The 23274-nt window shown below is 59.7% G+C and overlaps 2 protein-coding genes across 2 annotated transcripts; both read left to right on the top strand.

Moving 5' to 3' along the window:
• Positions 1–1399: 1399 nt before the first annotated feature.
• On the top strand, positions 1400–7112 carry CSK (C-terminal Src kinase). The gene is made up of 12 exons (XM_074155905.1): positions 1400–1414; positions 1777–1890; positions 2504–2616; positions 3967–4186; positions 4630–4723; positions 4825–4890; positions 5044–5143; positions 5285–5375; positions 5639–5712; positions 5826–6021; positions 6220–6306; positions 6449–7112. The coding sequence occupies exons 1-12, from the start codon at positions 1400–1402 to the stop codon at positions 6629–6631; spliced, it is 1353 nt and encodes a 450-aa protein (XP_074012006.1). The 3' UTR covers positions 6632–7112.
• A 9255-nt stretch (positions 7113–16367) lies between these two features.
• CPLX3 (complexin 3) lies at positions 16368–18676 on the top strand. The gene is made up of 3 exons (XM_074156434.1): positions 16368–16528; positions 16906–16993; positions 18452–18676. The coding sequence occupies exons 1-3, from the start codon at positions 16368–16370 to the stop codon at positions 18674–18676; spliced, it is 474 nt and encodes a 157-aa protein (XP_074012535.1).
• Positions 18677–23274: the final 4598 nt, after the last annotated feature.

The raw sequence follows: 23274 nt of genomic DNA, 5'->3' as shown, positions 1-23274 counted from the left end.
GCAGGGGTCTGGGCACGGCTGCGGTGGGAACGGGGGCCGCGTTTGCACCCGCGCTCTTCCTCCCCGTGGGTCTGCCCTTTATCTTCTTCCTCCTCCTGTCTCTGGCCTTGCTCCTCCTTTCGGTTCCTCCTTCCCAAAATACGCCGAGCTGCTGGTGGCAGGGCCAGGAGCGGTGGCCGCTGGTGGCCCCCCGATCAAGTAATAAATACCCGGGTGGGTTTTTTTGGGGTGCGTGGGCAGGGATGCTCTGCCTGCATCCCCCACGTCCCGCTCTGTGCCCTCCCCCCCCCTCCCCCAAGCCCGCCCTGGCCCAAGAAAGCCGGGTTTGATGCTGGGGCCGGTGACTTCATCTCTTCCCCGGGGGGTCGAAATGGGGAGAATAAAGCCCGGTTTGTTCCCCTCCCACGCGCCGGGGCAGGATGCGACCCAGCCCAGGGCACTGCTGGAGGGGGGAGCACGGCACATACACAACCCCCCCGGGTCAGTGCATCCCCCTGGGATTTTGGAGCCGGCGGGAGCTGCTGTGTCCTGGAGCGCCAATGGGTTTTATCCTTCAGGAAATAGATCTATTTTTGATTTCTTTCGGATCCGGGGCCTGGGAAGCTCCCAGGGCTGGATGTTTCCCCACGTGGGTCAGCAGGCGCCATGGGAGAATGGGGCTCTGGCTGCATGGCCCCTGCTGCTGCCAGGGAAGGGGCTGGGATGCTCGCCGAGGGCTCTGCTCCTCGCTGGCCGCATCACCCTCACCATCCCCGTGCCTCAGTTTCCCCCTTGGTGCTGCAGGGACCGTGACCTTGCCGGCAGCCCCCAGAGATGGATGGAGGTGGTTTTGCAGGATGAGACGGGGGGGTGTGGATTTTGCTGGGCAGAGGGTTGGAAGCTTCTCGCTGCTGGTTCCCGCGGTGCTGTAGCCACCCCGGGCTGGGGAGCGGGCTCCAGCCGTTCCTGGGGGTCGTCTCTGCCCCCTCCCCATCCCTGGGCATCTCCATCCCTCGGTCCCACACTGGTTTCATCCCTTGGATGGTTGATGCCAATGCTGCGGTGGCCGTGCAGCACGTAAAACCTCCGCTCCTAAGAAGCTGTATACGTGCAAATGCCTCCTAATAATCCGGGTGAGCATCTCCGTGACAGCCTGGTCCCCGGGGGGGCTGAGGGGACCTGGATCTCCCGCTTCCACCCCGCTTTGGGGGACATTTTGGAAGCGGCGCCTGAGACAGGACCTGTTCCCTCCTTGGTGGCAGAAGAGGTGCTGATGTGGAGCAGGGAGCATCATTTGTGGGGTGGCTGCTCCCTCCCCACCGTGCCCGCTTCTCAGCTGTCCTGTCCCCCCTCCAGGTCTCATGGTACCAAGTGACGTGTCCCCCCTGTGAGATTCGCAGCCCCCCAGCCTCCTGAGAAGATGTCAGGGATGCAGGTAAGTGCCGGGCAGGGTGGGGAGAAGAAGGGATGGAGCGGGATCTCCAACCTCTCCATCTGCTTTGGAGATGGCCCCAAGGCTGAGGGGGGCCGTGGGGTCACTTGTCCCTGTCCTCCTGCAGAAGCCCAGGATCTGCAATTTTGTGTGTGTGTGTGTGTCCCTCCCAGTTGAAAAACACCATCTGAGCTCCCAGGGCTGCCCCAAAATGCCCCAAACTGCTTCTGGTTGGGTTTGCATCAGAGGACGGGGGAGCCCCGTGTTCCTGGGGGGGGGTGTGTTTCCCATGGGTAGGGGGAGGCCGTGGGTGGGAGATGTGCCCAGTGGGGCTCTGACACCGTCCCCCTGTCCCCCCCGGCCAGGCCGTTTGGCCATCCGGTACAGAATGTATCGCCAAGTACAACTTCCACGGTACCGCCGAGCAGGACCTGCCCTTCAGCAAAGGAGACGTCCTCACCATTGTCGCTGTCACCAAGGTAAGGCCATCGCCTCCCCATGGACACACACACACCCGCCCCCTGGGGGCTACTGCCACCCCCCCACCCCATGCCGGGATTTCCACAGGATGCCAGGAGCATCCCTGCATCCCGTGACAGTGCCTTAGCCGTGCCGGTGGGATCCCCTTGTCCCTCTGGAAGTCCCACGGAGCCAGCGGGGCAGGAATGGGGCCACCCCATCGGTTAATTAATTGATGCCCTCGTTAGTTAAGGTTTCTCCTAAATGTAAGCCTCTCCGGTGCCTCCTGAGAGGAGGAGGAGGAGGGAGGGAAGAGGCTGGCAATCAGGGAGAGATGCTGTGCTCGGCACTGGGGCGGGGAGCTGGGAAACAGAGAGGCTGTGGGTCCCAGCAGCCTGGGAGGGGGGTCGCAGTGACCCCCAGAGGGCCACCAACCTCAGGGTTTGCTGGCCCCAGCACCGACCCCGAGCTTTGCGGTGTCCCCTGCCCACCCCGCAGCCAGGGTGCCGGGACGCTCAGGGACATGCCTAGGGAAGGAAGGGGCAGCCCTGACACCCCCATGGGCTGCTCTGGTGGGATGCTGCCGTCCCTGGGGGCCACAGGCTGCTCGTGACATCTCTGCTGTCCCTGCAGGATCCCAACTGGTACAAGGCAAAGAACAAGGTGGGCCGGGAGGGCATCATCCCCGCTAACTACGTGCAGAAGCGGGAAGGAGTAAAAGCTGGGATCAAGCTCAGCCTCATGCCGTGAGTATCCACCGGGGAACCTCCTGGGGGGCTCTGCCGAGGTGAATTTGGGGAGACCTGGCTGGGTCTGGAGCCCGCGTCCCAAGAGAAACAACATCCCTCTCCGGGCTCAGCAAAGGGAAAGGGCTTGGGCTTTCCCGGCAGCATTGATTTTGGGACCTGCTGGTGGTGGGGAAAGCTCTGGGCACCTTTGGAGCTGCCTGGAGAGCCAGGAAGATGATGGGTGGTTGGATTGCGTTGGAGAATGTGTCTTTTACCCAAAATTGTGGTTGTAAAGGCTGCTGGAAGAAAGAGGAGGGGTTTGGAACAAAGTCTGTGCGGGAGGGAGAGTGTATGTTTGGGCAGATGGATGGTGTTGATGTCCCTGCTGTGTCCCAGAGCCACCAGTGACCCCCGGTCTGGAGGAGCCATGGGGAGGAAGCCCCCATGGGTGGTGAATCCCGGGTTGGGGAGCAGGATGCCACAGAAGGAGCTGTGTCCTGGGGTGGATGGAGGCAGCAAGGAGGAGCGTGGGCAGGGACGGAGGCTGCTGCACGTCCCCATGACCCCCAACTACAGGCCCCCTGGCTCCACTGGGGTCCGACCCCTTGGGCCGGGGCATCCCCAGTCCTTACTCTGCCCCATGGGGGTCCAACGCCTTGGGCTGGTGCGTCCCCAGTCCTTGAACTGCCCCACAGGGGTCCAATCCCTCAGGCTGGTGCCTCCCTGATCCTTGACCTGCCCCACGGGTGTCCGACCCCTTGGGCTGGGGCATCTTTGGTCCTTGACCTGTCCCACAGGGGTCCGAGCCTTCGGGCCAGCACATCCTGGGTCCTTGACCTGCCCTGGGGTGTCCAACCCCTTGGACCAGGGCATCTTTGGTCCTTGAACCACCCCACAGGGGTCCAACCCCTCAGGCTGGTGTGTCCCCAGTCCTTGACCTGCTCCACGGGGGTCTGACCCCTTGCTCTGGGGCATCTTTGGTCCTTGAAGCACCCCACGGGGGTCCGACCCCTCAGGCTGACGTGTCTCCAGTCCTTGACCTGCCCCAGGGTGTTCGACCCCTTGGGCCAGGACATCTTTGGTCCTTGACCTGCCCCATGGGGGTCTGGCCTCTTGGGCTGTTGCGTCCCCGGTCCCTGACCTGCCCCACGGGGGTCTGACCCCTTGGACCAGTGCATCCCTGGTCCTTGACCTGCCCCAGGGGTGTCCGACCCCTTGGGCCAGGGCGTCTTTGGTCCTTGACCTGCCCCACGAAAATCTGGCCCCTTGCGCTGTCACGTCCCCGGTCCCCTGTCACGTCCCAGGCGGTCCGACCCCTCGGACCAGCGCATCCCCAGTCCTTGACGTGGCCTGTGGGTCCGGTGGCAGGTGGTTTCACGGGAAGATCACGCGGGAGCAGGCGGAACGGCTGCTGTACCCACCGGAGACGGGGCTTTTCCTGGTGCGGGAGAGCACCAACTACCCCGGGGACTACACGCTGTGTGTCAGCTGCGAGGGGAAGGTGGAGCACTACCGCATCATCTACTCCTCCAGCAAGCTGAGCATCGACGAGGAGGTCTACTTCGAAAATCTCATGCAGCTGGTGGAGGTGAGGTCCCACCTGCTCAAGGGAGGGAGCTGCCACCAGTCCTGTCCCCCTCGGCCAGCCTGGGGACCCGTAGGATTGAGGTTGTGGGGGTGGGGGGGGACTTAGGGCTCAGAGTTTGTGTGGGGCTGTTCTGGAGCCCAAGAGGTGGTGGGACCTTCTCTGTTGGCCCCCATGGGACAGACCCGGCAGAGGGGATGGCTGGATGGACAGGGGATGGAGGGACCAGGAGGAGGGACAAGGACACCCCCCCCCTCGAGCCCCCTCACCGGTCCGATCCGTGGCCTGGTGCTGCCACCTGGTGGGATCCCAGAGCCCAACATCACCTCGCTGGGGACCTGTCACCCCAGGGTGTCACCCACGCGCTGTCCCCCGTGTCTGTGACACCCACACGGTGGGGCTGCCTCTCACCCACCTTCCCCCCCCCCCCCCAATTCCCCCCCCAGCATTACACCACAGACGCGGACGGGCTCTGCACCCGCCTCATCAAACCGAAGGTGATGGAGGGGACGGTGGCAGCGCAGGACGAGTTCTCCCGCAGTGAGTGGCCGTGGCCCTTCCCCGGGCTCCTGGGGACCCCCTCCCAGACACCCCCTCACTCTCCCTTTACACCCACCCACCCCACCCCCCCCATTCCGCAGGCGGCTGGGCTCTCAACATGAAGGACCTCAAGTTGCTGCAGATCATCGGCAAAGGGGAATTTGGAGGTGAGCCCTGTGTCCCCAACGTGGTGGTGGCCCTAAGGGGGAGTGGGGGGCTCCTCTTCAGCCCCTCCCCCCCCCTCCCAGGGTGACGGTGGGATCCCGGGGAGGCCGGGATGCTCCCCAGCCCCTGCCATGCCCCTCTCTCCTGGCCTGCAGACGTGATGCTGGGGGATTACCGGGGGAACAAAGTCGCCGTGAAGTGCATTAAAAATGACGCCACAGCGCAAGCCTTTCTGGCGGAGGCGTCCGTGATGACGTGAGTGTCACTGGTGGCCTGGGGGGAACACAACGGGAGGGAGGGAGGTGGCCCCCGATGCCCTGCGGGGACCAGGGGAGCACCAATCCCCCCACCCCTGGCCTTGCTCCCTAAACCCCTGAGCCCTCCTGCCCCGTGCAGGCAGCTCCGACACAGCAACCTGGTGCAGCTCCTGGGGGTGATTGTGGAGGAGAAGAGCGGCCTTTACATCGTCACCGAGTACATGGCCAAGGTGAGACACCCACCCCCCCACCCCTCCTGCTCTGCCCCCATTGCCCCCCTCTCCCAGAGCTTCACCCTGGTAGACCCAGCTGGCTCATCCCAGCTTGGGTGGCATCTCCTTGGGGCCACCGTGGTGTTTGGAGGCGGCAAACACCACCATGGTGGGAGGGATGTCACCCACGAGGGAGGAACATCATCCGCGGGTCCTGCCCTACGTGGGATGGGGTGGTGGGTGGGACGCTGACCTTGATGGTACCATCTCCATCCCTCCAGGGCAGCCTAGTAGACTACCTACGGTCACGGGGGCGGTCGGTCCTCGGTGCAGACTGCCTGCTGAAGTTCTCCTTGTAAGTACGGGGGCAAGATACCACAGGTTGGCCGTGCCCACCACCCTGACCTGTACCCACCAGTGTTTTGGGGGCCACCTCGCTAACCCCCTTCTCCTTCCAACCCCAACCAGAGATGTCTGTGAAGCCATGGAGTACCTGGAAGCCAACAACTTTGTCCACCGGGACCTGGCAGCGAGGAATGTCCTGGTCTCAGAGGACAACATCGCCAAGGTCAGCGATTTCGGCCTGACCAAGGAAGCCTCCTCCACGCAGGACACAGGGAAGCTGCCGGTGAAGTGGACGGCGCCAGAAGCACTTAGAGAAAAGGTGGGTGAGCAGAGGGGAGGGTGGGGTGGAGGCTGGAGGAAGGGGGACACATTTTCCATGTAGAGATGGTACTTGAGCCCCGGTTCCTGCTGTCTGACCCCCCAAACCCAGCTGCCCCTGAGGGTGGGGGAAGATCTGCTGACCTCCATCCCTGCTTGAAACCCGTTCATGGAGCCTCTCTCCCACCCCCCCTTCCAGAAATTCTCCACCAAGTCGGACGTGTGGAGCTTCGGGATCCTCCTCTGGGAAATCTACTCCTTCGGGCGAGTGCCTTATCCGAGAATCGTAAGTGAGGACCACCAGCCTTCCCTCAGGGCTGGTTTTTTGGGGGGGGGGGGCTGAACCCCTGCTTGGGCGGGGGGAACCCCACACTCTCCACATCCCGACACCCATCCCCTGTGTGTTGCCCTCCCCCCCTCCCCCCCAGCCCCTGAAGGACGTGGTACCCCGCGTGGAGAAGGGCTATAAGATGGATGCTCCCGATGGTTGCCCCGCCGTCGTCTACGAGGTGATGAAGAAGTGCTGGACCCTGGACCCCGGCCACCGGCCGTCCTTCCACCAGCTCCGCGAACAGCTAGTGCATATCAAAGAGAAGGAGCTCTACCTGTGAGGGGGTGTGGGGGGGGCTCACCCACCCCCCAGCAGCCCAAGGGGACCCACGCTGGGGTTTGGGGGGGGCGGGGGGCGGGACGGGACACCAGGGTGTGGGCATCCCCCCCCGCCCAGCCCCAGCACCAGGAGCAGCCGGGGGGGAGCCCTGGGGGTGCTGTTCCCCACCCCCCCCTCAATTCTCCCGGTCGCTTCCAAACTTCCAAATCAGTTGGTTTTTTTGTTTATTTGTTGGTTTGTTTTTTTTAAGATTTTTAAGATTTTGGGGGTTTTTTTGGTCTCCCAGGCTCTTTTTTTTTTTATTATTTTTTTGGGGTGGGTTTTTTTTTTGTTGTTTGTTTTCTCAGTTTTGGGGTTTTTTTTGTTGGTTGGTTGGTTGTTTTTCTTTTTTTTTTTTTTCGTTGTTTTTTATTATTTCAAGCAGGGCCCAGGTGAGCACTGGGTGTTTTACTAAAGTACGAATCTTATTTTTTAATGTAATTAAAAGAAGAAAAAAAAAAAAAAGGAAAAAAAAAAGAGAGAGAGAAGAAGGTTAATAAAAGAAGAATAATAATAAAATAAATAAGCCAATGAAACGGACACACGAAAAGGAAACCCCAGCGACAGAAGTGATGGTTACAGGGGAGACGCTGGACTCGCTGCCCGGTCGGGAGAGTGTGGCCGCGTCCCGCCCCCCAGACGCTTATTTTTTTGGGTTGTTTTGCTTTAAACTCGTTGCAATGTTTGCATGCTGTCTCCAGAGGCCTTTTTTTCCAGTCCTGTCCAGTGCTTTATTCTCATGTAATGCTACCGACTGTGAGATTAAAACTGTAATAAAAAAAAAAAAACAAACCAAAAAACCAAAAAAAACCCAAAACAAACAAAAATAATACCATTCTGGACGGATGCGGCACATCCCGCCTCACCTCCCCCCCCCCCCCCCCCCCCCCGGTTCTGCTCCCATGGGATGCAGCCCTGGGGGCCTGGGTAGGGGGGGCACAACACAGTGCCCTAGGGGTCCTGGGATGCCCTGGCAGGCTATAAGATGGGACAGTCCGTCCCCCCCAGCCCTATCTCTGCCCAGCGTCCCCACGTAGCTGGGATGAGCAGTGTCACTTGGCTCCATTTCCCGCTCCCTGAGAACTGGCAAGGTTGTGACAGTGATGAAGCTGCCAAGTGATGGCAAAGCTCTCCTTGAAGCCAGCCTTTATCTTTCCACCCTTGGAGATGCTCGGACCAGGCCGGGGAAGATCTTGGGATGCGTTTTGGACCATGTGGACCTCGTTCCCTCCTCTGCTTGTCCCAGCCAAGCGGGGCTAAAGACGGGAACACACCCCACGCCCCCCCATTATCCTGGACCCCCAACCCCAAATGAGGTGTCACCCACAGAGTTTTTCCTCTGGAAGGATGTCAGGTGGAGGTGGTGTCTGGCAGGCAGGGCTCAGCAGGTTTAAAATAGTTTCCCTGCACCCGAGGGAGAATTATTCAGCGTTAAACGATGCGCGGGGCATGGGCTCTGCCTGGTTCCCGAGCCGGAGCCGGGAGCTCTCGGTCTGGGTTGGGCCAGGATTGGCACCAAGAGGACTTTTTTCAGGGGGGGAGGTGTGGAAATGAAGTTAAAAATAGGGAGTGATGGGACAGTGGGGACAGCCCAGGTCTAGGTGGGACAGCTGGGATGGAGGATGGAGTTGCACAGCCTTGGAGAGGGGAGATGGCAGTAGCCCTTCCCCTGAGACATCCCCCTCCCCCCCGATGACTGGAGGGGACAGGACAGGGATGGGGTTTGATTCCACCGTAGGGTTATTTCCCCTGGACTAACCCCCATCTCCTCTTATCCGCATCCCCCCCCCCCAGCCATATAAGCAGCTTTACTTTTCGGGCTTATGAAGATTAAAGTCATTTACAGTCAAAGCCCGCAAGAAACGTGGCTTTTGAAATGGCAAGAAGTACCCGGCACCTTCCTGTGACGGTTGTCAGCAGCCAGCAGAGATGGGGGTGGGGTTTGGTCCCGTCCCCCATGGTGTTCCCTCTGGTCCTCTTGCCCTGGCTCACCGCTGGCCAATGGACCCCTGCCAGCCATCGAAAAAAGGGGAGAAAAACCTGACCCAAAACTCATTCAGACCTTTGGGTTTTCTCCAAATGGCACCACTGGGGCAACCTCTGGGACTGTCCCCGGTCCCATGGGCAGGAAGGGGGGTTTGGGGGGGGGGGGGGGGGGGGGGGGTGCTCAGTGCCATAATGACACCCTCGGCATCCTCCAGGGTGCTTTTGGAAGATGCCAAGCGAGGTCAGCTGTAAGAAATCCATGAGGAACGGCTCCCTGCCGCCCCATGGAAGGTCTTCCTCACTGTGAAGAGGCGAGCCTCACCCCACCGAGCCCCTCCTCCCGCTGGTGGCCGTGCCTCAGTTTCCCCCAGACGGGGCTCTCTGCTCCTGCCTGGCTCCGTGTCCCCCCAGTTTGGGCTACTGCCGGGTGATGCACAGCGAGCCCGTACCCCACTCGGCGATGGCTCTCCAGGGATTTGGGGGCTGGTTTCCACCAGCTGGGAACACACCGGCAGCGTGGGGCGGAGGGGACAGGTTGCCGGCTCCTCTGTGACACCCAGGGGCTACTGTGGCTCGTGGGTGCTGGCTTCACAATGTGTCCCCCTTCCTCCTCCTCCTCTTCCTCCTCCCGAGGAGGAGATGGGCACTGGGCCCAGCCGTGTCAGCTCCCATCCTGCCTCCGGTTTGCAGCGTGAATCATCACCGGCGGCGGCAGCAGGCAGGGAGGGATCTCTGCCACCCGTGCCCCAGCACCAAAGGGGACATCACCTCTCCCTCCGCCTCCACCAGCAGGACAGAGCCAAGGGGATCCTGAAAATCCAGCCTCCAGGCTCCGGCAGCCCTCCTGCCTCTCCCAGCTGGGACTGGGGGGCTCAGCATCCCCAGCCAGCTCGGGGTGTCTGCTGGCCAGGCTTGGGGACCAGTGCCCACTCGGTGGGCAGAAGGCTCGGGAGGTGAAAGGACAATGAAGCCACACGTGCTTTGCTTTTCCTTTCCTTACCCATCACCTCACCAGCTCCTCCACCTGCCCAGCCTCGCTGGGGTCACCCCGGCCAGAGCATCTCTTCTCCGGCTCCCTCCGGTCCCTGCGCTGCTGCTCCCTGTGGGTACCCTCTCCCTTCTCCATGGGGGCTCCTGCCTTTGGCATTGGCTCTTCCCCACCTCCCAGCCCCTGCCTGTCTTCTCCTCCTTCCCCCGAGAGATTGGGGGGGGGGGAGCCTTCTTCTTCTAAACAAGTTAAAACAGCCTCACTTCAAAGGCGACCCGATTCCCGCTCCCCCCCCCCCCAAGCTGTTCCCAGCGCAATTCCAGCTGCTGCAAGCACTTGCCACTTCCCCTTTCCCAGGCTTTGCAGAGCATCCATCTCAAGAGGAGGGAGAGCAATGCGCGCCCCCCCCTCCCCCCCCCGCCACGGGGCAAGTCCCGCTTCCCAAACTGCCCACCGCTTAATTCCCCCCCCGTGCTGCTTGGGGGAGGGGAGGGGGAGGGGGGGCAAATTACCAGCTCTTAATTAGGGCCCAACGAGGCTCCTTCTGCTCCAGCCGTGATGCCCGGGCTTCCAACACCCCTGGCAGACCTCGCCAGCATCTGTGCGGTGCCCGCACCTCCTCCCCCTCCGCCACCCACTTTATCACCAGGACTATTTTTAGCGTGATGTACAAAGCCATTCCCGTCACCGCGGTGGTGTTGTTCACCTCTCCGGCTCCGCTCTCTGCCTTTTTCTTTCTTCTTTTTTTTATTTTTTTTTTATTTTATTTTTTTAATATTTTTTTTTTTTTTTGCCTTCTGAGCACTCCAGGAAACGAAGGCAAGGCTGGGAAGATCCCCCGTGGGAGAACTCAGCGTGCGTGCATGTGTGTGTGTGTGTTGCGCGTTCCGGCTGGCGTGTGCCTTTGCTCCGGGCGTGCTCTCCACCACCCGGCAGCGCGGCAGCACATGGTCTCCCCATGTGCCTGTTTACATGCTCTGTGTGTCTGTCCGGCTATATTTGTGTCACTGCCGTAGGAGCCCCCACCGCCCCCCTCCCCAATCACCCCCCTCTTCTTCCTCACACACACCACACCCCCCCAGCATCTCTCCTGGGGGGGGATGCACCGGTACTGGCCATCCTGAGCTGTGCTGTGACTTGTCCCCCCTCCTCTTCCGATAGTGCACCCGGATCATCCACAAACCCCCCATCCCGTGGGGCAGAGGCTGTGTCCCCCCCACCCCCCTGCACACCCCTCGGGCAGGACCATTCCTATCCCACCCATCCCAAATCTACCCACCCCCCCCACCTCCAAATCCTAATTCCAAACCAGGGCAGCCCCATACTCAGCCAGACACCATTCAAAGGGAAGAACATCTCAGCAGCATCCCCATCTTCCCTTCCCGGGTACCACTTGGGGGGGGGTGTCTCCCAGGGGATGCTCTGCCAGGGTGAGGAAGGGGATGGCCAGCCAGAGGTGACAGACTTCTCAGGGTACCCGGCTGTGGCGTCTCCTCCTGCCCAAAAATGAATGGGGAGAGCCCGATCCTGGCCATGGGCTCCATTAAAACCTCCCCAGGCAGGACGGGCTGTGATAGTCTTCAGCTTGTGGGGATTGGAACAGGATAATTTGTGGTGCACATATGTGTGTGTGCGTGTGTATACAATAAACAAATAAATAAATAAACACTTAATCACATGACACAACATATGACATATAGCATATATGATAAATAGCGCTCTGTGAGGATAATTAAGGCGTAATATCAAATAAGAACAGCAATAACCCCTCCCTTTGGGATTTCTTCATCCTTAGGCGATGAAAAGGGATTTTTTCGGAACGTAAGGGCTTGGTTCTATAGGAGTGGGAAGGCTTTACATTGAAACGGCCTCCCTAGGTGACGAAAAGGCAGCTTTGGTTTCATTCCCATCCAGAGCTGATTGCTGCCTCCTTCTCGGCCAAGACAAACTCCAGAGCCTTTCGGCTTTATTTAATGACGTCCGAGTGAGATGACAAGAAGTCATTTTATTGGGTGATTTACAACACCCTTACCCTCAACTTCCTTTATTCCTTACCTTAGTGACGCAGTGGCGCTTTTACCCCAGCAAGAGCTGGGCGACAGAGGACACGCTGCCCTTTGAAGGGACGTTACGCTCCAGATTTTACATTTTCTCTTTAACTTTGGCAGCCGCAGCTTGTGGTGGCCCCATAACAGCGCCGGGACCCTCCAGCCAGGCTGTGTCCTCCCCTTTCCCCGAGATCCCTCTGCCTTTTTCCCCCCTCTCCCCCCCCCCCCCCCCAAACCTCAGCGCTTTGGTGCTTCAGCCTTTTCTTTAGAACTCGTTAATAGCTGTCACGGAGTGACAGTCACCTTCTCACAGCTAAGAAGTTTACCTGGAGAAGCTGATGGCACTGGTGAGGAGACCCAACACACTTTCATCAGCTGTTCCATGGGGACAAAAACAGATGTGACAGCAGAGATTAATTAGTGTTGAGGTCCAATCAGTGGCTGCTCTGCTGCTTTTTTGCTGGTGGAGAAGGAAGGGGGCAGATGTCCTCCCCCCACTGCCTCCAAGGTGAGAGCCGCCCCGCAGCTCCCTGCTCCTGGGCCTGTTCCAGATGCCATCGCCACGCGATGGATGCCACCATGCCTCGTCCCTGTGCCCTGGCTGGGTGGTAGCCATGGGCACAGCAGGGTGTCCCCCCATGTCCCCATCCCATTGGAGCATCTCCATCGGCAGGTGGGAAGAGCTGAGGTGACTCCGCTCCTGCGTGCCCAGGGTCTGGGCTGCCGGCGGATGTCCCTGTCTTTGCGGTGCCTGTCCCCATCACAAGAAGTGACAATCAGCCGCCAAGTGCAAGCGTGACTTCTCCCGGCGGGGAGGCTGCCTGCTTTATTTAGAAATGCCTTCTCATGTCCTCCCCCGTCGCGTCTCCAGCGCACACACACACACACGCGCGCCTCTTTCCAGGATTAACTCACCTACTCGGGGTCTTCAAAGGTTTAAACCTTTGTGTTCCCCTGGGTTTCGGGCTGACAAGGATGAGCGCGCTGCTCTTTGGTGGCCTTATTGCTATTGGGAGGTCACCGACCCTTCCCCTCCCCTCTACAATCTACGGGACAACTCCAAGAACCAGCCACTCCGGGAAATCCTGGCCATTTCTGGTCCCCTCCAGGGATTTCTGGAGTGTCCTACGGTTGAAGCGAGGAGCTTCCAGGTCTGGCTTTGGAGCCAGTTCTCCCGTTCCCTGGACAGAAAGAACTGAAATGATCCCTCTCGCCGTGGCAGAGGGAGCCGAACTGCCTGCATCCTAGTTAAATCAGGTGTCAACGCTGAGAGAGGATCATCTTAACTTCCACTGCCTTGTCTGAAGCTGGCTGCTACCGGGGGACGTTTCATCTCCCTCCCGTCTAATCCACGGAGATGTGTGATATAGCATAAGCTAATATAATAGGTCATGCAAGGATTTACATCTCATTACTGCAGGTTAGAGTCCTGGGAGGGAGGATGAGTCATTCTTACTGGAATATATTTCAGGGATAAGGAACAGTTCAGCCGCCCGAAGAGGAGCGAATGGGAAACCAACCACCTTGAAGCATCATCACCAACCCTCCGCGCCCTCTCGTTGCCCTCTCTTGTCCGCCTCCAGCTGGGACACATCATGGAAAGGACGTTGGCTGAAGAGCCAAAGGGGTGGGAGAGGTCCTTTCCTTTTGTCTTTTGCTCCATCCCTACAAAACCAGTTCCCCAACCAGCCCGGGGTTGCAAGAGGCTGCCGAGAACAGGCTGGTGGTCCCTCTCCTGTGGGCCACATCCCAGTGAGCGAGCATCCCTGCCACAAGCGCCCCAGCCCCTGCCCATAATAGGGTGCTAATTTTCACCTACGCTGGCTTTGGCCGAGCGTTTCTGCTCATCAGGAGCTGTTTTCTCTTAGTTTCTCAGACAAGGAGGCTACATGGTAGCTGACCCATCTAACCCAGCTGGAAAAAATCGGTCCTGACTTCAAGTCTCTTACTGTTAGCGAATGTTTAGATGGAAATTTGGACTGAGCAAAGCTCCCAGGACCAGCCGCATCAAGAATCTGCTCTGAACCCACCCAAGGCTCAAACCTGCCTGGCATCGAAGGGCAAAGTGGCTCTGGGACACAAGCAGGGACGCTTGTCCTCCTCTCTGCCCCTCTTTTTATCCAGTCCTTCATCTGCCCGACAGCCAGAACTTGGTGACGGGAGGTCTGCAGAGCTCCCGGGGCTCTCAGCCTATTTCTAAGCGGGCTGTGAAAGCTCATTGTGGGTTAAAATTCATTTTTCCATGGGCTGCCCGCGGGAAAATGTTCGGGGGGGGGGGGGGGGGGGGCAGCAGATCGGTGTGCAAAGTGAAAATCGTTGCTTCAAACAGTCGGTAGGACTCGTGAGCAGCCGGCTTGGCGTTGGCTCGGGGTGGGTGGCAGCCACAGGGTGGTGGGCCGATGCTGCGGGTGACGCTGAGCTGTGCCAAACGGCGCCTGGGCTGGGTGGCCCTCAGCCCGATGTCACACCTTCAGGAGAACCCAGGGGAACCGGCTGGCGTCGTTCAGGGGGATCTGCTCCACCGGGATTCAGCCACAGCCTCAGAGATCCTCCCCGGAGGACAAGTCCCCTTTGTCACTTCCAAAACCAGGCTCTGTTTCCTCACAGCCAGCGGTCACTGCCTAACTGCTGACCAGATTATTATCCAAGAAAAATACCTGATTTTTTAAAAAGTTTTCCTTTTAAGACAAATTTTTTTGCCTGGTGCTACCTTGGGCAAGGCTGGGGGGGGGGGGGGAAGGGAAGGGAGAAGATGGGCTGATTCTCCCTCCCTCCCTCTTTCATTTTACTCTATCGCTTCACAGCTGTTCCATCGCTTTAATCTGCGGAGATTGCCTTTAAATTTCGGAAAGGAAATGATTTCCCACGAGCCGGGATTGGGGGGTTGGGTCCGCGCTCATTTTTCCCCCCCCGAGCGGCGAAGGAAAAAAAAAAGGGGGAGAAATGTCTGTTAAAGCCAGGCCGGCCATCTGGAAGGGAGGTGCGTTTCTGATGCCATTAATTGCTCGCTCCCCAGGGCCCCCGATGTGGCTGGAAAGAGCAGGAGTGGGAGTGGGAAGAGTGGGAAGAGTGGGGATAGGATGGGATCTAGGAGAGCTGGAGGGACCGAGGGATTTCTGCAAAGGGATGGACGCCTGCTCCCTCCTCGGCCTCCTCGTTTCGGTGACCTCATGGCGTGTGGGTCCCAGGGCCAGTCCCCCATACGTCAGCCAGGCAGCGCTTGCGGGCAATTAATTATTAGGGTTAATTAATAGCGTGACTGGGAAAGAGGGGAAACGAGCTTTTGTGCGCGCCAGCCCTTAGCTCGACAAGCAAACAACAGTTGCGGCTTCTGTGTGGTACAGATGGCTTTTCCAGAGTGTTAAATCCGGCTTTTCCTCCAACCAGACCCAAAGGACAGGGAAAAGAGATGGGGGGGGCGGGGAGGGGAAAGGGGGGGAAGATGTTTCCGTGGGTTTAACGCTCCTCGATGGGCTAAACCAGCCAGGCATCATCGCCAGCCGTCCCCGAACAGCAGGAGACTCGGACGGGGTGTTCGGGGCCGGGGGGGGGGGGGTGTCAGGCAGGGCTCACGGCGGCTTCATCCACCCCCGGTGCCCCCCCGGTGCCGGTAGTGGCGGGGGGGTGGGGGGTGGCTACCGCCGGGGAACCTGCTGGGCTGGGGGCTCCGGGGGATGAAGTTTAGCCCCGGGGGGGGGTGGGGGGTGGGAAGCAGGGGACCCTCCGTGTCCCCGGAGCGGGTTGGGACGGCGGCGGCTCCACCTCCCCGGCGGGGGGCGGGCGGGGGGCGGCGGGGGCCGGGCGGGAGGCGGTGCCGCCGCGCGCACACACCGGAGCTGTCCGAGCCCCGGTGCTGCAGCACCGCCCGCCCCGCTCCCCGCCGCTCTCCTCCGGTCACCGGTCAGACCGGCTCCGCCATGGGCGGCGGGGCGGCGCGGCCCCGCTGAGCCCCAGAAGCCCCGACACCCCGCCATCCCGGGAACTCGGCTCCGCGGCATCCCGGCTCCTCCGTAACCCCGGTACTCCGGCATCCCGGCCCCTCCGTAACCCCGTGCTCCAGCATCCCTGGAACTTGGCTCCGCTGCATCCCGGCTCCTCTGTAACCCCGGTGCCCCGGCATCCCGGCTCCTCCGTAACCCCGTGCTCCAGAATCCCTGGAACTTGGCTCCACTGCATCCCGGCTCCTCCGTAACCCCGGTGCCCTGGCATCCCGGCTCCTCCATAACCCCGTGCTCCAGCATCCCAGCTCCTCTGTAACCCGGTACACCAGCACCTCGGGAACTCGGCTGCGCTGCATCTCGGCATCCCGGGAACTCGGTATTCCAGCGCCCCGGGAACCCACCTCCACAGCATCCCAGCCCCTGGCGACTCGGCTCCGCTGGTCCCAGCTCCTCGGTAATCCACTGCCCCAGCTTCCCGGGAACTTGCATTCACAGCATCCCACCTTCCCGGTAACTCCTTGCTCCCAGCACAGAGTATACCTGGCTTCCCGCCACTCCCGCTCACTCTTATCCCAGTTCCCCGAGCTCCCCCGTAACTCACCATCCCCATCCTCCCCTCTCCCTGGTACCCCGGGACCTCACCTCCCCATTAACCCCTGTTCTCCCAGGACCCCAGCTCCGCTGTAACTCCGCAACCCGGCTCCCCAACACCCGGGCTCCCCGGGGACCGCGACCATGGCGTTCATGGTGAAGAGCATGGTGGGGGGGCAGCTGAAGAACCTGACAGGTGGCCTGGGCGGCGAGGAGAAGAGCGAGGGTGAGAAGTCTCCAGCCGAGGCTCAGGGAATGACCCGTGAGGAGTATGAGGAATATCAGCGGCAGCTGGTGGAGGAGAAGTGAGTGTAACCGGCACCGGGTACCGGGGCGCGTTGGACCCCCAGGGCCCCAGGGGGGGACGGGGGCGCTCCCTCTGCAGTCCCCTGTCCCGTGCGTGGGAGGGCTGGGGGGAGACAGAGCTGGGGGCGGCAGGGCCATGAGGGAGTTTAATGAACCCCCTAATCCCTTAATCCGCTTCCTCGCCCGGGAGATGGGATTGTTTTCTCCTTTCAGGCTGCACTGGGCGGGGGGGGAGGAAACTGGGGGGAATCAGGACTTTGCAGAGCAGATGGGGGTAACCTGGGTTGGGGGGGGTGGTGGTGGGGGGGTGATGGAGATGCTCAAACCCAGGGGCTGGGGGCATCAGCTGCCGGTAACTGCCCTCTGTGGTTCACAGGATGGAGAGAGATGCCCAGTTTGCCCAGCGCAAGGCGGAGAGGGCCACGTTCAGGTCCCACTTCCGAGACAAGTACAGGCTCCCCAAGGTGCGGCCGTACCGGGCACGGGGAGGGCATGGGGTGGGCACACAGGGAACCAAGCCCAGCACAGCCCAGACAAGCCCCCTGCTCTGCAGGGAGGGGAAGGGGCACTAGACCCCCTTGGCTGGGTGGGGTTTTTTGAGCTACAAAACCCAAGTGTAATCCAGTTCCCCTAAAACATCACCTCTCCACCCAAATTTTGGCCCCTTCCCATCACCCCTGAGCACCACACACCGCCGGCCCCAAACAGCAGGAGCCCCGACACACACCCTCTGCCTCGCTGCAACCCCCCCCTTCCTCTCCTTTGTCCCCTAAATCCAGCTGGACGAGGGGAAGCCGCCTTCACCCCAAAATCCCAGCCCCAGAGCCGGGAGCGGAGCCAGAGTTACACCTTCCCGGCTGGATTATTCAGCCCCTCTCCCCGGATTATTTGGCAAACCTTTCCTAACCAAACTCCTATTTTGGAATTTCCGCCCGATGAATGATTCACCAGAAACAATTTAATCAAGGAGAATTCAACCATTCTTGGAATTGCCACGAGCTCTTCTCTCCCTCCCTCCCTCCCTCCCTTCTTCCCCCCCCCCCCCCAAGCCCACCCTTTATTCAGGAAGAGTCTCTCAGCAGTAAATACTCTAAATTGGAGCCGGGCTAATTTTAGTTTGGAAAGGTCGGCTAAGCCAAGTGATATTGTTGTTCGGATTGTTTGATGTTGGATGCTCCCCCCTTTTATCACCAGGAAAATCAACAGCTGGAGAATTGATTCCCCCACCCCTGCCAAAAGCAAGAAAAGGCAGAAAAAAAAAAATAAAAGACAGAGATTTTTAATTTATTTATTATTTATTTATTTGCTCCAGGGATTTGTTCAGATCTGCCCCCCCTCCCCCAGATCCTTTTGCTGTTTCCTCATGCTTGAGATGTCCCTTCTAATCTTTCGACAAGTTTCTTCTGCTCATCACTGATCCCGTTTGGCAGCCGGGCTGCCTTTTGCGGAGCCTTCCCCGCGGCTCTCTGGCGCAGAGCTGACCCTCAGCTCCGGTGGGCGCAGTCGTTAAGCATACGTGTAGCTTAATTGGGTGCAGAAACCTCCCCGGCTGCTCAGATGCGAGCCGAAAGCCAATTTGTACCCGCGCCGGCACACTGGGGTTGTGTCATCTCAGCTCTGGCCGTTTCTGCCCCCGCTCCCCCCCACCCCACCCCAGTGTCTGCCCGGGCTCTGCTCAGCCCTGTCCCCTCTGGGTGGGCAGCAATGGAGCTTATGGGCACCATCCTACCCACAGCACCAGGATGGCTGGGAGCCCCAGGGGCCATCCCACATGGACCATAAATTGGGGAGACAGCCCAAACCCCTTGCAGACACGACTGTGAACCTTGCACATGCCCCCCCCACCCGAGAAACACACACACCACACCCCCCTTCCCACCCACAGCATCCCCCCCTCCTGACCTTCTCCCGGCCCGTTTCAGAACGAAACGGATGACAACCAGATCCAGCTGGTGGGAGGCGACGTGGAGCTGCCCAAGGAGCTGGCCAAGATGATCGAGCAGGACAACGAGGAGGAGGAGGAGAAGAACTCGGTCATCGGCCAGCTCAGCAACATCCAGAACCTGGACCTTGATTCCTTGAAAGACAAAGCTTCGGCCACATTAGAGGACCTGAAGCAATCGGCTGAGAAATGCGCCGTGATGTGACCCGGCTGGACCCCCCCCCCTCCCCGTCAAGGTGACGGTGGGGGAGAAGGGAGGGGACGCAGCGAAGGGTCTGGCGGTGGCCTGTCACCTGCAGCAGGGACCCCACTGGTGTTGTCACCCTTTGCCGTGGTGTGAGTTGGGTGAAGCCTCGAGTCCCTGACCCAGATGTCCCTGATATGTGGTTTTTGCCTTTCGCTCTCCGCTCTGAGGTCAGAGCAAAAAGCCAGCATGTGTGTGTGTCCCCCCCCCGCCTCCCCATGCCCCCCCCCCGACGCCTCCTCCTGTGCCTGTGGGTGTCTTCAGTGAGAGCTGGGGGGGGATTGGAGGGAAGGAAAGCCCCGAGTGACCTTGGGGTGTTATTGAAACCCATCAGCGCGGGAAGACCAAGGCTTTCCAGCGGAGCGGTGGCCATTTCCACCGAGCCTCCTAGAGAGACAGGGAGGCTCCAATTTGCTTTGCAAGGACGAGGCGCAATGAGAAATGCCCCCCCCCCGCCCCATTCCCCCCCCTCCCTCCCTCCCACCTCCCCCATCCTCCATCGCCATCACACGAGAAATACCAACTGCTCTGCCCTTGAGGGCACCTCTCCAAGGAGGTGGCCAGGAAGGACCTGCTACATGATCCCATCCAGCCCAGGATGGGAGGGATAAAGCCAGAATTAATGCCAGAGAGGAATAAACCCCCCCCCCCTCCCCGCTGCTCATCCGACCCCACAGCAGCCCGTTCCCCGAGCGGCGGCGGCAGGTTCTCCGTCTCCCAGGGTGGGATCCGCTCTTGTCCATGTTCCTCCTGGAGGAGAGGAAGAACAGAGTGATAAGGGAAAAATAATAATAATAATAATAAAAAAAAACAAATCTCCCTCCTGCTCCTCCATTGTGCTGTAGTGTGTGCGCTGTGTTGAGTGTGTGTCCCCCCCACACACCCCCCTCCTATGCTGTCCCCGTGCCATGATACTGTCATAACCAGTGGAATAAATACCAGGAGATGTCTATGCATTTATTTCTCTCCTCAAGCAGTGCTTTCCTGACCCGGGTTTTTTTGGGGGCACCCCAAAAAGCTACAAGGGGCGCCGAGGGATCAAGCGCATCCCCTTTACAGGGCAGGGGGGAGTGGCTGCGGGAGCTGAAGGGAGAAAAATCTCTTCCAGCATCATGAGAGCATCCCGCCAGGCCGTGGTGGGGTGTTTTTCCTATCAAAGGAATGCTACGAAGGGCTCTTTGTCAGCAGCCGGCTTTAAAAGGGAACCAATCCCCCAGTTTCACATATTTTGGCAGGGGGGGCTGTTTTATTTAAAAGCATTCCAATGGCCCCCCAGCTCCCTGCCTCCCTCTCATGGGCACCGCGGGATGTCCCCGGCACCGCTCCCGGCAAGGACACCTCTCCGCAGGGAGAAGATGGGGATAAATCCAGGTGTGACTTCCAGCTGGAGCGGCTCCGTCCCGCTGGCATCCCGGTGGGTGGTGGGCTCCTGCTGGGAGGCTTCCTGGAAAGAGCTGGCACGGGCTGGGAATTTGCTGCCCCAAATCCCAGTGGAGAGGATTAACTGCGATCTGCTTTTGCGGGGGTGGTGGGTCATCCAGGAAAACGCAGGGGAGGGTGCTGGAAAGTTGTTGTTATTGTTATTATTATTATTATTATTATTACTGCTGGATCAGGCCATGCCTGGAGCTGAGCAAAGCTCCCTGGTAGGGCCAGGAGATTGCTTGCTGCCACCCCCCAGCCCTCCGAAAAACCCATGCTGGGGCAAGGTAATGCTGAAAAACTCCTGCTACCCTCCGAACTCAGAGGTTGTCCCACCTCCGAGAAGAAATCAGCCACCAGGACGGACAGACAGAGGCGGCTCAGCCTCACGGCCGCAGCTCGAGGAGGGTGATGCTTGGCCCATGGTGGGACCCACAGCATCACAACCCTCCAGCCCCGGGGACCAGGCTGCTCTCCAGCCCCACGGGAGACCCACCGATGGCTTGGGGGGGCTGTCTGCCCCATGCAGAGCCCTCACCCAGCCCCACGCAGCGCTGGAGGCTGGCCAGAAGGGAGAGGGAAGATGGGCAGAAGCGGCTTTAGCTTTGAAGGGGGATCATACCTGATGAGGATCAGCCCAAGCTCGTCTAATCCCCCACCAGGAAAGGGATAGCAGAGAGCGGGCGCTGGCCAAGCCAAGCCCTCCAGCCAAGCTTGCCTTTTAAATCGACAAACCATCGACAAACCATCAATAAACCATCAGTACGACATTCCGTGGGCGAGCAGGATCCCCATCAGGGCCAGAGGGAGGGAGATGGGGAGACGCAGCCCTTCGGTTCATCCCCATTTGTAACCAGCCTAACCTAGCCCGGCCCCTCTCCCCAACCACCCCATTCCCTTTTTATTTTGCCCCCCCCCAGCCCCCCGCTGCCAGCCCACGCGCTGCCACGCAAAGGCCGCGTGAAGCTCGGTGGCTTTATTTTAGGCGGCACCGTGACCCCCCCCCCCCGGGGCATGGGAAAAAGCCAGTGGCACCAGCTCGGCCCTGGCACAGATCTGAGGATACTCCCGAGCCCCCCAGCCCCACTGCCCAGCGCTGGTCCGGGGCATCCCCTTTGCCAGCATTCCCCACCGCCAGGTCCCCCAGCATCCCTGCGGCCGAGCATCCCGGTTGCCTGCACTCCATCAGCCCACGGGCTCAAAACCTTAAAGAATTGGTGTGGATTAAAGCAGAAAAAATGTCTATTTTTTTTTTTTTTTTCCTCTCCACGCTCTAAACCCCTATATAATTCCTTAACCTATAGGGCCAGGTCTGGGGTGGATTTGCCCGAGCCAGCCCTTGCTGGGCGCTGGAGCATCTCTGCCAGCAGCTGAGCTTCGAAATAAAGGCCCCCGGGGGGGGCTCCCACCCTCCTGCACCCCATCATGGTTGGGGGGGGCAGGATCAGACCTCCCTTCTGCTGGTGGGCGCTGGGTGACGCGAGTGGTTTTCCCCAATGGCCAAAGCCTTAAATGAGCCCATCGTTAAAGCGCCAAAATAAATGAAGGATGGAGGGAGGGGGTGTATGGGGCGGGGGGGGGGCGGGGAGAGGAAATCTCCGCTGAACTGGCTTCCTTTTCTTTGCGGTCAATTAAACCTCCCCGCGAGCCGCTGCGGGAAAAGGGATGGCCCCATCCGGCCCCTGGTGGCATCACCCCTGCTGCTGGTCTGGATCCCAGGATTCATCCTCATTAAAGTGCCCTGGGATGGGGTCCGCATGCCGACCCGGCTTTCCCCAACCCTCTCTCTAAAAGAGTTTGGACTTGCAGCACCGAGAAACCCACGGGATGGGCACAAGGAGGGTGATAAACTCACCTGCCACCCACCCCCCCCCACCCCCCTCCGTGTCCCTCTCTAGGTGACAATCTGGACCCAGGAGTGATGCACGGGAGGCTCTGGATGGGGAAAAAGCCCTCGGAGGGGCTGGATGGGTCGGAATAGCCTTTTTCAGGGTTGGGTATCGATGGCTGGACACCAATGACCGTGACACGGAGGGGAGGAGGAGGCTGGAGCTGCCGGTTGCCGCCGAAGCCACGCCAAGTGACAGAGGCCACCATCACATCTGTCCCCACGCTGCTGGGCTGGGGACTGCTCGCTTCGTGCCTCCATCCCTTCAGTGACATTTTGGATGCCCGTGATGCAGAAGAGACTCGCATCATCCCTTCTTCCCCCCCACCCACCCCAAGCCCAGCTCTTCCAACACAAAGCCGGGGGCACCCTGAGCTCCGTCACCCCACACCCCCCCGCCCCGGGGAAGGGGATGGAGTGTCTCCCCACTTCTGAAGGCTCCGGATGCGGCCGTGTCTTCGGCGGAGCGTGAAGGCATATGCGATTATCCGCGCCGGCTGCCGCAGCCAGCCGGTTCAGCCGTGGCCCCCGGCGCCACGCTCGTCACGGGCCGGGGGAGGGCAGGGGCTCTGAAAGCTCTTTAAAGCCTCGGGGGATATAATCTCTGCTCAGAATAATAATAATAATAATAAAATAAAATAAAAAAAAAAACAGATACGTAGAAATGCTTTGCCACATCTGCCCGGGAAGCTTTCCAGTAAAAGACTAAAAAAAAAGCACATTATGGGAGAGCATTGGCGGGGGGGGTGTGAAGGCAGCAGGGATTCAACCCGGCAGCAGGGATTCAACCCAGCAGCAGGGATTCAACCCAGCCCCAGGGCCCTCCCCCCAAAAAAAAATCACCCACCCTTCGCTCCAGCCTCTCTCTGCCTTCCCACCCCCCCCCCACCTCCCAACCCAGCCCTTCCTCACCTGCCATCCAAATCTATGGGGGAAAATGTGATATATTTTTTTTTTATGTAATCTTTCGTCTTGTTCTGCCCGATGTTTTACACGCACACGTGAAGGGGAAAAAAAAAAACAAAAAACAACAACAAAAAAAACCCAAACAAAAAAAACCACAAAAAAGATATGAAGCAAAAAAACAAGGTCAAAGCTTTGGCTGCCTCCTGTCCCCGGGGAGGCGGGAGGAGAAGGGGGGGACAGGGCAGGGGGACAGGGAGGAGGGATGCCCAGTGCTCCCCGAGGGGCAATGGGTCACCTGGAGACCCCTCTCGGGTCTCAAAAGCACAAACCCCCAGAGCGGAGT

Source organism: Numenius arquata, chromosome 11, assembly GCF_964106895.1.
Source record: "Numenius arquata chromosome 11, bNumArq3.hap1.1, whole genome shotgun sequence".
In the NCBI taxonomy this organism is placed as follows: domain Eukaryota; kingdom Metazoa; phylum Chordata; class Aves; order Charadriiformes; family Scolopacidae; genus Numenius; species Numenius arquata.
The sequence above is the reverse complement of the archived record's forward strand: the minus strand, read 5'-3'. Positions and strand labels throughout refer to the sequence as shown.